At 34.1% G+C, this 15,758-nt stretch overlaps 1 protein-coding gene across 3 annotated transcripts in view; it reads right to left on the reverse strand.

The window, feature by feature from the left end:
* LRBA (LPS responsive beige-like anchor protein) overlaps positions 1-15,758 on the reverse strand; it is a 570,825-nt gene that overhangs the window by 140,866 nt on the left and 414,201 nt on the right. For all 3 annotated transcript variants that reach the window (XM_081075612.1, XM_081075611.1, XM_081075613.1), the window contains exons 45-46: positions 4,220-4,360; positions 3,090-3,209 (exon numbers count right to left, since the gene is read on the reverse strand). In XM_081075612.1, coding sequence (XP_080931738.1) covers positions 3,090-3,209; positions 4,220-4,360 — 261 coding nt within the window. The remainder of the gene's footprint in view (positions 1-3,089; positions 3,210-4,219; positions 4,361-15,758) is intronic.

Here is a 15,758-nt window from a genome sequence, read left to right on the forward strand (position 1 = left end):
TTATTGATGATTGTCAAAAAATCCTTCGGTCTATGTGTCTGTTTTTCTGCCAGTACCATACTGTTTTGATTATTGTTACCCTGTAGTACAAGCTAAAGTCAGGGAGTATAATACCTCCATTGTTCTTTTTCCTTAGGATTGCTTTGGCTATTCAGGGTCTTTTGTGGTTCCATATAAATCTGATGAGCGTTTGTTCTATTTCTTTAAAAAATGCAATTGGAATTTTGATGGGGATTGCATTAAATCTGTATGTTGCTTTGGGTAATATGGCCATTTTAACTATGTTGATTCTTCTAATCCATGAACATGAATGTCTTTCCATTTTTTTGTGTCTTCTTCAATTTCTTTTAAAAATGTCTTACAGTTTTCAGTATATGGTCTTTCACATTCTTGGTTAAGTTTATCCCTAGGTATTTTATTCTTTTTGCTGCAATTGCAAAAGGCATTTCTTTTAATTTCTTTTTCTGAGATTTCATTGTTAGTATATAGGAATGCAATGGGCTTTTGTACATTGATTTTGTAGCCAGCAACTTTACTGAATTTGTTGATTGTTTCTAATAGCTTTTTGGTGGAGTCTTTAAAGTTTTTGATATCTAGCATCATGTAATCTGCAAAAAGTGACAATTTAACTTCTTCATTCCCAATTTGGATGCCTTTTGTTTCTTTCTCTTGCCTGATTGCTGTGTCTAGGACTTCCAATACTACCGTGTTTCCCCGAAAAATAAGACCTAGCAGGACCATCAGCTCTAATGCGTCTTTTGGAGCAAAAATTAATATAAGACTCGGTCTTAGTTTAATATAAGACTGGGTATAATATAATATAATACAGTATAGTATAATATAATATAATATAATATAATATAATATAATATAATATAATATAATATAATGTAATATAACCCTGGGTCTTCTATTAATTTTTGCTCCAAAAGATGCATTAGAGCTGATGGCCCGGCTAGGTCTTACTTTCAGGGAAATAGTTTGTTGAAAAGCAGAGGTGATAGGGGACAGCCTTGTCGTGTTCCTGATCATAGAGCAAAGGACTTTAGTTTTTCACCGTTAATTATGATATTAGCTGAGGCTTTGTCATATATGGCCTTTATTACATTGAAGTATTTTCCTTCTATACTCATTTTATTAAGTGTTTTAATCATAAATGGATGTTGTATCTTGTCAAAAGCTTTTTCTGCATCTATTGATATAATCATATGATTTTTGTCCTGTATTTTGTTTATGTGGTATATCACATTAATTATTTGTATATGCTGAACCATCCTTGTGCCCCTGGGGTGAATCCCACTTGGTCACGATGTATAATCTTTTTAATGCATTGTTGCATTCGATTTGCTAGAATTTTGTTTAGGATTTTTGCATCTGTATTCATCAGAGATATTGGTCTGTAATTTTCTTTTTTGTGTGTTATCCTTACCAGGTTTTGGTATCAGGGTAATGTTAGCCTCATTTCTTACCAGGTTTTGGTATCAGGGTAATATTGGCCTCATAAAATGAGTTAGGGAGTATTGCCTCTTCAATTTTTTGGAAGAGTTTGAGTAGGACAGGTATTCGATCCTCTCTGAAAGTTTGGTAGAATTCACTAGTGCAGCCATTTATGGTGGCCAAGACATGGAAACAATCAAAGTGTCCTTCAATAGATGATTGGATAAAGACGTTGTGGTATATATACACAATGGAATACTATTCTGCCATAAGAGAAGATGAAATTGTACCATTTGTGACAACATGGATAGATCTTGAGGTTATTATGCTAAGTGAAATAAGTCAGACAGAAAAAGTCGAGAACCATATGATTTCACTGATCTGTGGTATATAAAACTGAAAACAGCAAAAGAACAAGACAAACAAATAAAGAAACAAAAACTTATAGACACAGACCATAGTTTAGTGTTTACCAGAAGGTAAGGGGGGAGAGTGGGTAGATGAGGATAAAATGGATCAAATATATGGTGATGGAAGGAGAACTGACTCTGGGCAGTGAATACAATGTGATACATAGATGGTGTATTACAGAATTGTACACCTGAAATCTAAGTTCACTAACAATTGTCACCACAATAAACTAAATAAAAAAGAAATTCCTATAGATGTCCCAATATAAGATTATTTCCCCATATGATGAAATCTTTGATATAAGCAATGCTATACTATATAGTAAGATAAAGTGTGTGAATACCATTTATGGACTATAAAGTACCATACTGAAGAGTAAAATATAATTATTGTTACACTGAATTTTTTTAAAGTACTCTATAGTAACATAAACATCAGTAATGTAACTTTTCCTTTGTTGAACCCCAATATATCTTATATGTTACTTATCACTGTCTCACAAATAGTACAATTATTTATATATAAGTCATATGTCTTTATGATACTGTAAGGACCTAAACAACCATAGGCATATCTCATTATATTCAATAGCTTCTAACGCCAGTACCTTGCAGAAAGGGACTCTATGTCATGAAAATAAAATACTGTACTTCTGAGGGTAGAAGCTAAAGTCAAGTAAGGATTATGTCAGCTACTGTGCAAAGTTTTTGATCTTTTACAGTAGTAAATATAGAGATAGGAGAACTCTGATTTCTCCTCAATAATAATGTGATCCTATATCAAGCAGAGTCAGGTACGCATTGAGAACTGGCAGCAAGTAAAATATGACAACTATAGAGACCAGAGATCTCTGAAATAAAGTCTGAGGTTTTTCACATAGCATTTTTCTGACTATATTAATTTTATTCACTGAGTTTGGAATGTCACTGAGCATGCTGCTTTACATTCATACTACATTTTTCCTTTAAAAAAAATGATTCCAAGGAAGGGGAAAAAACAACCAATCCATAACTAAAAAAAGACAGAGAGAGAAGACAGACATGCATACAGACATAGAGACAGACACAGAAGAGAGAAAGAGAGACAAATTCTGTACAGTGTTTCTTGGCCACTTAAAAGGACCTCATTCTTTGAGGCTTATCTTCAGTAAATAGGACTGTACTGCAAAAGAGGAATTGTCCACATTCATTCAACAGGGAACACATTGGCAATAATAACTGTAAAATGAAACATTTCTATACCTTAATATCAGATGTATCACGCTGACTGTTTCGCCAAGCTCTGGAAATTGATGAAAAAGTTCGATCTGCATGATCAAATTTCCCTCCTTGCAAATTTAGGAAATAAGTTGTGAAAGGTTCCTAAAAAATAAAGCATTAAAAAAATCCATATCTTCCTTAATGCATAAAAATGTGATTTTTATAAATCTTTATTATCTAAATATTTCAATGACTAATAGATATTAGCCATTAATACATACTAGGAATAAACTGGGAATGATATCTAAATTACTAATGTTCTTAAAATGTTTTTGTTTCAGAAGACAATATCCTAAATATGTTATGTGCAACATTTTTCATATACTCTTTCTTTCCAAGAACAATTTATTAATAACATTCAGACATAAATTAGATTGCATTTTTTCGTAATACAGGGAAATAGTCCAATATGTTATTTTCCTATTGTTATGGCTCAATATTTAATTTATGATTAAGAAAAGAAAAATGTTTGGAAGATTTAAAAGCCTCCTCTTAGTTAAAGAACACTTAAACACATATTAGTGGATAATTGCTTGAAATTAGCTAAGCACTATAAATTACTTCTAGGATTTATGTCTGCCTGTACCCTTCCAACAAGCTTTAATTAATGATGTGCCGCTAATGCTTTCCCAAAGAAATTACCTTCTAGTAGATGAATCACCTTTCAATTTTACAGAAACATTTCTTGTTTAACCAATATATTATCAATACATGGCAGCTGGGTGTAACCTACAAACGTACCTTATTCCATTTGGGGCAACTGAAGCTCCAACATATATGAATATACGTGTGTTAATGAAATCTTATTTCTTATTTTAATAGACTATATTTGAATTTGTGTTACAATTTAGAATCTGGTAAGATATCAACCATTTGATGAGGCAAATTCAGGGGAAACAATTCACACAATTCAAGATGAAATATTTTTAAGGCAATTCTACAGTAGTAGGATATAAAACACACACCAAATGGGAGACAGAGATACTTTAATTAGCACCTTAATCATTGAAAAATAATTTAGCCTTCAAAAAAAATGATGAATTTTAATCACTGCATATTCTCCACAACACTAGATTCATTTATTCATAGTTTATTATTCAAATTTAACTTACCATTCTTAGCAGCCATGCAAGAACAAAACTTGCAGTTGAGTAATGAGTGCCATAGTGGAACTTTGGGACTTGATCGTCTTCCCAGGATTCATAACGTTCTGCAAAGAATGCTGCTCTCTTTGGATTCAAAGCACCTATTGGCTGTCAATGGGGAAGGAAACAAAATAAACAAGAACCCATAAATGTAAGCGTGCTTTATTTCTTTCACTCTCAAATGTTGTCCTATTAGCAAGCTTGAAAGTGAATTTTAAAAATATATGTTCTATTTAAGCTATCACATAGTGGTGCATTCAGAGACTAGATGGAAAGCAAACGTATTTTCAATGCAGGTTCAACATACATCTACAAATGGATGGAGAAACCTGCCATTTCTCAACAAGTCTAGTTTTTGTTGAACAAAGGTCTTTTATCAGCCTATAGCAAGCTTTTTCATAAAGACAATTACATGAAGTGAATATTAGCTATATAATACTTTGAAAAGCACCTATTTAGTGCTTTAACTAAAAAGTCCTATTTAGTTAATTATAATCAACAACCAGAAATAGAATCTTGAAGCTAGAGGATTAATTTATAATAGGGTCTGAAAAGAACAAGAAATAAAATTGGGGGGAGTGAGGAGTGCAAGGAGGAGATTGTGTGAAAGGAAGATTAAATATAAACCTAGGGATTTCTACTAGTATGAGTGAAACTAGAATTTGGAGGATAAAAACATGCCTGCATGAAATATAAAAAAAATACATAACACAGAAAGAATAGCAGGCAGATTTCAAGCTTATACAGAAAAACAATACATTACAGCAGAGGTCCCCAAACAGCAGAGCAAAGTGGTGAAGAACCTGGGCTTACTGGAGTAGTAATAGTATCCAGGCAGAAGGTTGTTTTGGAAAATGAGCCAGTACATGTACAGTCCTACAAACCATGCCTGTCCACATTCAATGAATGCTATTATTTTAAGATTATCTTTTAGAATTAGGGTAAAATTTGAATACAATCATAGCCTGTAAAGCCACAGAACACTGCTTGGCAAAAGATAATAATCTTCGTAAATGTTAGTTGCTATCCTTATTGCTGCTGCTGTTATTATTCAGGGACTATATGAACAGTATGCAAAATTCTATGTGACTGTGCACACGTAGATTTCCTTAGGGAAGATAAACAGGGTGTTTCTAAGACTCTCAAAGGGTCCTAAGGGCTCAAGGAATGTTAAGATCAACTGCTTTAAGTAACAATTCATTCTCATAAAAACAAAACAAACAAACAAAAAACACTCTGGTATCTACAAAATGTCTATTGGTACGTACCAATTAACTAGGGGGGAAAATGATGTGTCAGATTACTTTCTTCAATGAAAACCTGTGAGTTAGTCACCCATCATTTATAAGAGATAGAAAATACCTTTATGGGGGAAATATTCAACTAAAAATGTAAAAATATTGGTTCACAAATAGATGTATTTAGAAATATTCTACCAAAATGAGGCAATGTTAAACTAGTTTTTAAACTGCTTTTCGTGTTAACATGTGATTTTAAGCAATATTTTACATTCATCATTTGGTTATCTTTCTTAAATTGTTAACTATTTTTTCAAAACTACTATTTATTTTTAATACTATTCTCTTTCAATACCTTGGCTCTTTCTAATCAACCTTTGCTTTTAAGCCACATTTTACTTTACAAGCAAATTTTTAAAAATCTTTAGTTGATTACTATTTTAATCAGTATTACAGTATACTAATTAAAAATGTCATGTTTTAAAGCATTAGTTTCTGCACAAAAGAATTAAATCTGATTTACTAAATCTATGCCAGCTAAGACTGGAACTGACTCCAAGAAATCATTGTTACAGAACCAATTTGGAATGCCTTTAAATGGATTTTAGTTACTGTCCCTAAAGACTGAGCCATGCAAAAGGAAAGAAAGAAGAAATACAATCATTGGAAGACAAATTATATGAATTAAAAATAGAATCAATGCTCCTTTTGTATGGTTCTGCAGCATATTAAGTATTCAATTTATCTGCTCCTATTTTTATTACTCTCCAAATAAGTACACCCCAAAATCAATAGTTATAGAATCACGCTTCTTGAATATAATGCTAAAACCAATTAGGATTGATTTCACTCGCATCTAAAAAAAAATAGCATCACACAGAGATCCATATAGGTAGAACCCACAGTATTGATTCTGGCTAGTATTGTTACAGTTGGTTTCTGAAGCCTGCTACAGGACAGCTGTCAAGACATACCACATTTATTTGCAAGCATATAAAAAAGAAATCCCCGAATAAAAGAAGGTTAAAAAAAAAAAAAAAACCAGTGGAGCTGTGCAATGACAATGATACACTATCAGCTTACTCAGAGAAGTTACAGTGGGAATACACACATTGAATTATACATTACGCGAAAGCACTGATTTATTGTGGTAATAACATCCACCTCATTAAAAGATTCTGCTTTGCTGCAGTAGGAAGGCTACATATTGTTTACTGCTATAAATTAATGGCAGTGCAAAGAAGACTGTGGAACCGTCCTAACAATAGATCTGTAATGACAGTGCTGTATATCACAGCTTCCTCAGCAGCTTCATAATAAAATGGAGACAATGTATTGAGCTAATACATTCTACCATGCTGGCCCATATTTTTCTGACAACTGCTTTAAAAGATGAGCTGAATCCAACTATGTTATAATGCTGCAAAACATTTAACTAAGCAAGAGTATGTCATACACCAAAGTGCATCATAGCATTTTTAAAACATTGTCTAAATCAGCATTTCAAGATGTTTATTCATCTCTACAAAAGAACTAAAAGTAAATGCTGATGGCTCCTCTTACTTATACAGTATATTAAGAGTATCAATCAGAGGGCAATTCAAGAAAATGCCTAGCACTATCATCCTACAAAGAGCTCATAGAAAAGCTTGACAGAATATTTTTTAAAATCAGCAAATGGATTAAAGGAAAAAGCAAAACTACAGTCATTTAAAAGGGTCATAACTTCCTGAAAATAATCAATAAAAAATAAGTATTGATTAGAATGGTATAATTCAAGATCATAAACAGGTAAACATGAATAGCCTGAAGATACAGAAAAATAATTTTAAACATTATATAAAGCTAAAAATAGAATTATATGAGATTTTTTAAATCTAAGAAAATAATAAAAGAACCTTTATCACAGCAAGATGAAAAAGTGGTTCAAATAAAATAGAATGATTTAAAAATTAGAGTATCAGGACTAAATAGAAATAAGAACTTGGATTAAAGTAAGAAAAGACAAATTAAAGAAAATAGAACACCAAAACTCTTGAAAATGTATAAATAACAAAACAAAAAAAAATCACAATACTTGGGATATTTTAATTTTACAAACAGCAAAATTGACAATTGTGGTAGAGTGATAAGTATTCTGTTTGAGAAAGAGTAATGATACCTTTCAGAATAAAATATGCTAGACAAAACTTTCTAAATCAAGTTTTTAAGAGTATTACCATGAAAAATACCTGATTATCTTCTTTGAGAAGTAAATTTGTTAATTATTAGGGAAACACAAATACTGCATGTAGAGTGCACAGCTCAGTACCCGGCACATAGTGCATTATTAGCAATAATAATTATTGTTGTCAGCTTATTTAAGAATATTTAAGAAAAAAGTCACTAAACAACCTGATGAAATTAGTGGCATCTATTAGGAAAGAAAATATCATAATCCTCTAATGGTTCCTACAGTACTGTGCATTACCTGTCAGAAGCCTAACAGTACACAATAGTCCCAATAAACTAAATTTGCCTACCTCAAGAATAGAAACAAAAGTAAACTTACTTTTCAAAAGTCCAAAGGGTCACTCAATTTTCCCATGAAAAGCATAGAAATGTCAAGCAAGTTAACAACCATCTTCTATTATATGAATTAAAAACACACAGTTTTGGATTCACATACGCCTTCAAGGGCAATCAATAGACTCTCATATAATTACTAGTAAAACTTAGCTGTAAAAAGAAGAGACTTTTTGTAGTGTTGATACAACCTAAGTTTTCTCTTTATTAAAATTTCAGGAAATCTCACCTGAAGTTACATAAGTAAGAATAATATCCCCAGCTTACATTTTGCGACTTATAAAACATTATTATGCATTCTCACAATACATATGTGAACTAGGTATCCTTATTTTAATAATAAAGATGAGAAGTGTCTTGAGTGATGTAACTCAAAATCAATACAAATCCAGAAGGCACAAACCCAGCACTCAAATCCTGTCTTTGGGCCAGGTTATCCATCTAACACTGTGGCATTACAAATTGTTTTTCCTAATTTCAACAATTTCCCAATTTCCTACATTTCTCAAATATATTTACTTAACAGATTTATTTAAAAGGCTAATAATACATGGAAAGTATTTAGAATAGCTCCTCGCACAAAGAAGATACTCCGTAAGTACCACTGCTATTAATGTTGTAATTGTTATTATCACGATCCCCATAATTGCTTCTTCCTTTTGAGTTTATACGTGAACTGTTCCGATTTACATCAATCTTTCAGAAGTGAAGTTCCAAACTGCTGGGCCATGATTCCAGTTACTTAGAGTAAGAAAGTTATAGGGAATTGACAAGAAATCTGAGTAATTTTACCGAGCAGAGACGTGTTTGAGTTAACAAACTTCTCTTTCAACATCCAAGTCTCAAAAGAGGTTTTTACATCATTCTGACGCTTTCTTGGAAAACCATTAAACCCCAACATATGAGGATGAGAAGCAGAAGAGAAAATTAAAAAAAGAAAGAAAGAAAGAAGGAAGGAAGGAAGGAAGGAAGGAAGGAAGGAAGGAAGGAAGGAAGGAAGGAAGGAAGGAAGGAAGGAAAGAAAAGAAAGAAAGAAAGAAAGAAAGAAAGAAAGAAAGAAAGAAAGAAAGAAAGAAAGAAAGAAAGAAAGAAAGAAAGAAAGAAAGAAAGAAAGAAAGAAAGAAAGAAAGAAAGAAAGAAAGAAAGAAAGAAACATAGAAAAATCATTCTGGAGCATAAGACTCAGAAATAGGGCCCTTGGAAATGCTAAAGGATAGTGTATCACAAAAACACATTTCATGGGAATACAGAGACGTGCAAAAGCGATGCCAAAAGGGACTCAGGAAAGGGAGGCAAAAGAGTAGGACTACTTGAGCATCTCTCTTAGGATCTCGGTGACCGGACTCAAGCCATCTGCCAACATCATCTTCATTTGATTAGAAAATTGGAAACATCCTGTAATTCCATGACTACACATAAAGCCTGTCCTACAGTATTTAAGAGGTCATGAACAAGAGACGTTATACATTATTCTTTCCTGGAAGTAGGGAAGGGCTATAGATATTGAAAGAGAGCCATTGCAAAGTGAGAGCTAAAAACTAGCAAAGAAAAGATTGGTGGAACTCAGTGTTATATGAATTCAATGTTATATGTTATAAAAAGATCAGGCTAAACATTAGTTTCACCTAATTCAGAGGATGAAAGAGGGTGGACTATCAGGAAATTTGATATCACAAAAGATGGTCATTCTTGATTAAAGAATAATAATTTAATTTGAGAAGATAACAGGAAATTACTATGCTATGCAGATTAAAGGGGCCATTCTATCTGATGATAATGCTACTATTATTGGATATAAGTGAAGACTCTAAGAGTATTACATAAATTATCTTATTATATTAACAAGCACCGCTTAATGTACAAACCTGTTAGCATTGCCAATTTACAGGTGAAAAAACTGAGTCTGGGAGAAGTTAAATGACTACTAAGGATTGGTTACTTAGCCTGTGGCAGGGCAAGATTCAGAGTGGACGCTAACTAAATTGACTAGTAAATCCAAAATCATCTGGGTTGCTTGAATTGATGAAAATATTGGTGTTAAATCTGTCAGGCCATTAGAATCCTTTCATGGGAGGTTTAGATTAAATCTCCTTTTGAAAAAAGGCCATTTACATTCTCATCCTTATCTATATAATATACATATGCAAATATCACTTTAGCATAAGGATTTATAATTGAGGAAAAAATATGAATATTTTGTCTTGGGCTACCTAAAAGATGTTTGGTTAAAACATCTTTTTTAAAAAATTGTGAACAAAAAGGGCTAAGTACTGGTACCAACGTGTACTGCTTTACTTTCCTCTCAGCTTTCATATTCGTATACTAGCATCCATGAACCCAATGCGAGCCTTTAATTCTGTGGTGCTAAAGCTTTTTAAAGAGGCCGATGAATCTTATTCTGTGCATCTCCACCACCTGCCTTCTTCCCCCACCCCTCAAGAGAAGAAAATAAACAAATAGCCTCTGTCATTTAAGCAATGTTGCCACTGTTAGGAGGTGCAACAACTATTTTGTGTCGGTTGAACAGCTCTTTTATCTAAATGACAAGTATAACAAACAGCCTGATCAGCATTTTTACTCAACCTTGGCTTTTAGGGTATTTCGTCGTATGCTATATATGACTGAAACGGTTGGGCACTTATCTTCATGCACTCTACATTTTATTTAATATTGTCAAGAAAAAAACATTTCATTGGCACACTACTGTGGCTTTTAGAGTTAACAAATAAGCACTTCTGTTTTCATGTACCAGAGCAGTTTTTAATCCCTTGAAAACACACACGTTCTTGCAAGTGGCATTAAATATACACTCACTATACTATTTCAATTTAACCAACACATCTTGGGAAAAAGAAAGTATTTCATTTTACTTATTGTGCCTATGTAGCATCTAAATCATTCCAAATGCTCACATTGGTAGATTTAGTAGCAATGCCTTTACACTTCTGTTTTTCAGTATGGTTCATATAGTGATTTTTACTACAGGTTTTTATCTGAGTTTGAGAAAGGCACATAAATTGATTAAAAGAATCTGATAATCCAATGTCAGCAATGGGCTAAATATTAGAAGAACCCAAAAGACAATCTGAATAATCCAAGACAAACTGAAAAGAATGTTTTACATAATTATGAAAATGGTAAACACCCAAGAGGCCCAATGCTGATAAAATAAAACCTATTCATTTTCAAATAGAAACATTTAAAACCACTAAAGTCAGGAGTTCAGGTCCAAGATGGAGGCTTCCCACAGACAAATCTAATCCATAACTGGATATGGAACAATTCCCTCTGAAAGAAACCCAGAAACTAGCTGAGCAACTCATACACATTGAAAAAAATGAGAAAAAACCTGTATCGTAACAGGTAGGAAAGGCTGTGACACACTCTTGCCATACACTCAGCTTTGATAAGGTGACATACATTTGGGAGGGAGCTCCCAACTCACAGCTTCTCTCTGAGTGAAAGTTTTGTACGTGGCATCTAGCACCCCGATATTTAAGACCTCTACCTGCGAGACACATCCCCAAAACAGCCAGTTCTGAAAGCCCAAAAGGCTTGCACACATAAGACCCACAGAACTACAGCAAGAAAAGAAACAATTCCTACCAGACTCCAGAGGGCTTGCCTTGGCTATACCCCTGAAGCTCAGCAGAGGCAGCAGACAGAAACTCCAATATCCCAGTCTTTCCGTGACAAATGCTTATTTGCATACCATCACAGCTGCAGCCTGAGGACCAGACTCCTAAGTTAGTACACCGCACATAACAGGGATCCACAGTGATGGTCCTGAGACAGGGCGGCCAGAAGACAGGATCTCCCCATTCTCCCAAAGCTTTCTCCAAGTCACCCAAATGCCCCCGGAAGGAGCATGTACACACCTCTGGTATCTCGGCTTTTGCAGCTGCCCCCCCACCCCAGGGCATGCACCCCTTGATAGCCTGGCTTCGGTAACCAATGGGGCTTCTATTGGCGGGTCTATACCAAACAAAAAGAGTTCTTACAGGCCATTCCTCCAGGGCTCAGTGCAGAGAAGGCAGAAAGAAATGCCCAGCTCCCAGCCTTTCCCTAACAGTGGCTGCCTAAGGAGCTGGCTTCCTATCAGCTGGCATTTACTCTTGACTGAGACCCTCCTCTTTGGGACACTGACAGGTCTTGGTATCACCTCAACTACTCAGAGTGACTAGTAACAAAGGAGGAGTCTGGGACAATCACAAACGTTTGAGAGATAGGATGTGATCTTCTGTTACTGAGGAAAAGCACAAAAATAACATCCACTTCCCCTAATCTTTATCTTACATGAATTAAAACCTTCAACTGATGGGGGAGGAATACCAAACTCGCTTACCCCAGGGCCCGGGGATGAGGGAAAGTTATCCCTGCATATGAGGGAAAGGTAGAAACAAAGCCAATCTACCTCTGGAAGAGAGTTAGGAAACCTATATTACCCACAAGGCCCAGGGAAAGTTCTATTGCTTCTGGGGTAGAGTGAAAGCAAAAGTCCTCTCACCTAGGACAAAAGACAAAAAATCTCTATGGACCAGAATTCTACATTGAAGGAGGTCTGCTACTATGGGAGGAGGAACAGAAAACCTGTCATACATGAGACCTGACAAAGACACAAGGCCGAGTTTGGATGCCACGTGGAACAGTACAGACAAGAGCACTAAGGAGGCCCACCTGAGAGGACCCAACAGGGTCTGCTCAAGACTGATGCTGGACCAGAGAACTGAGGAGTTGCCCTACCCCCACCGCAAGCCGGGCACTAAGTAACAAGCAAATAGCAATCTACTTCTGGGAAAAGACAAGAAAGTAGAGACAAAAACTCCTGTGTAGCACAGGCACAGAGGGTCTACTAAACGATGGGGCAGGAACAAAGAGAAAAATTCTCTAGGACTTCATTCAGGGCCCACCCTACCACCAAACTCAAAAGGAGGGATTTGAAATCTGTGTTGCACAGAAGGTAATAATGACAACAAATCCAACAGAGCTCATCTATTAACTAGACTGACTGAACTCCCCACACAGACTGCCTGACATAAGAAGAGGCACCCACTTTTCTGGGCATAAAATATTATTCATATCCCATCTCTACTGGCATTCAATCAAAAACTATGAGGCACTTAAAATACTAAGGAAAAAAAAGACCCATTATGAAGAAATAAAGCAATCAAAAGAACTAGTCTCAGAAAGAATACAGATGGTTAGAGGTATCAGACAGGTTATTTAAAACAAATGAAATTCACATACTAAAAGATCTGGTGGAAAAGGTGGAAAACTTACATGAATAGTTAGGAAATTTCAGCAGAACTGGAAACTAAAAAAGAATCTAATGTAAATGCTTGAAAACATATCATAGGTGAACAATTCTTTTGATTAGTTAGTGAGCAGACTGGACACAACTAAGAAAGGAATAAGTAAGAAATAAGTATTAAACTACCTCTCTTTGAAAGTAGTTTAAATAGAAATTATTCAAAATGAAGAAGATGAACCCATGAAAAAACAAAGAGGATTGAGTAATCGAGCTCTGGGGCAAAATCAAAGAGTCTAATAGAGGCATAATTGGAAACACAGGAGGAAAGAGACAAAAGAGCAAAAGAAATATCAAAGTAATGAATGAGCAACGTCCAAAATTATTAAAAGGAAACAAATTACAGACTCAAGCAACTCTAAAATCTCAAAGTAGGAAAACAAAACAAACAAATGAACAAGAGAGATCAGTCAAACAGCTGAAAACGTAAGACAAAGAAAAAGTCTTGAAGATAGCTAGAGAAAAAGAGAAACAATTATTGTACAGAAAGAAAAAAAAATGAGAACACTGCAGACTTTTCAACAGTAACTCAGCCAGCCAGAAGACAGCAGAAAAGTCACCTTTAAAGTACTGAGGGAAAAAAGTGTCAATCTAGAATTCTATATGCAGTAAAAATAGTTTAGAAACAATGTGAAATACGTTTCTTCAGATTAAATTAAAATAATAGAATTAATTGCCAGAAAACTTGCACGTCAAGAAATATGAATGAAAATTTTTAGACAGAAGGAATATGATACCAGATTGAAATGCATGTCCATACAAATAAAGATTACCAGACATGGTAACACTCAGGCTAAACATTTAAAAAAAAATTTTGCTTTCTTATTTGTATTGCTTTAAAAGATGGCTGCCTAAATCAAAAATAGTAACGATGTATTTAGTTTACAGCATATTTAGCTGCAAAATTTATGACAATAGCTCCAAATGCTGAAATAGAGAAAATAGAAGTATACTGTTGTAAGGTTTGAAAACTATACATGAAGTGGTATAATATAATTTGAAGATAAATTGTCATAAGTTAAAGACATGTTTCAAACACTTAAGAAACCACTATTTTTTTTTTAAATGAGGTACAAAAAATCAGCCAGAGTGAGGATAAAATGGAATCATAAAAATACTCATTTAATCTAAAAGGCATATAAAGGAAGGCAAGGTACAAAGAACTGAGGTGAGGAATGAAAAACAGATAGCGAGAAGGTGCATTTAAACTGACTATATCAAAAATTACATTAATATAAATGGTCTTGACACCCCAATTAAAATGTAGAGATTATCAGACTGGCTATAAAAGCAAGAATCTATTATATGCTGTCCACAAAATATAAATTTAAAATATAAAACCACAGACAGGTTTTAAAAATTGATGGAAAAATATATTGCAAGTAATAATCAAAATAATTCTGTCCTGGATATATTAATATCAGTAAAGGTAGACATTAGAACATGGATATTACCAGGTATAAAGAGGACCATTACATAAAGATAAAACAATCCATTTGTCAAGAAAACATAACAATCTGATTGTGTATATACTGTACTAGCTTCCCATGGCTCCTGTAACAAAGTACCACAAACTGGGTAGCTTAAAACAATAGAAATGTGTTCTATCACAGTTCTGGAGAAGTCCAAAATCAAAGTGGTGGCAGAGCCATGCTCTCTTTGAAGCCTCTAGGGAAGGATCCTTCCTAGCCTCTTCTAGCTTCTTGTAGCCCAGGTGTTCCTTGGCTTATGGCAACATAACTCAAATTTCTGTCTCCATCACCACATGGCGTTGTCTCCTTTGATGTCTGTCTTAACATGATGTTTTCATCTTCTTATAAGGACTCCAAACATTTTTAATTCGGGCCCACTCTAATGACCTCATCTTAACTAAACTACATCTGCAAAGACTTTATTAACAAACAAAGTCATGTCCACAGCTTATGGGGGTTAGGACTTCAACATATCTTTTTGGGAGATACAATTCAACTCACAACGTATACCCCCCAAAAAATGTTGAAAATACACACACACAAAAGAAAATATGTAAACAGAAAGTGATAGAAATGAAAAAAGATGGACAAATCTAAATTATAGTTGGAGACTTCTACACTCATCACTCAGTAATCAATAGAAGTAGATGATCAGTAATGATGTATAAGATATAAATGACACTATCAACCAATTTTACCTAACTGACATGTACAGAACACTTAACCAAACAACAGAAGAATATGTATTCTTTTCAAGTGCATATCAACCACTTATACATGTGTGTATATATATGTTTATATATATTAATATAAGCATATATTATATATCTATCTATATATATAGATATATAATATATACATATGAAAATTACATATATACATATGTAAATTCTCTTGCAATAAACCTACAGTCTGCTCCAAGT

This window comes from Rhinolophus hipposideros (genome assembly GCF_964194185.1).
Source record: "Rhinolophus hipposideros genome assembly, chromosome: 16".
NCBI classification, from domain to species: Eukaryota; Metazoa; Chordata; class Mammalia; order Chiroptera; family Rhinolophidae; genus Rhinolophus; species Rhinolophus hipposideros.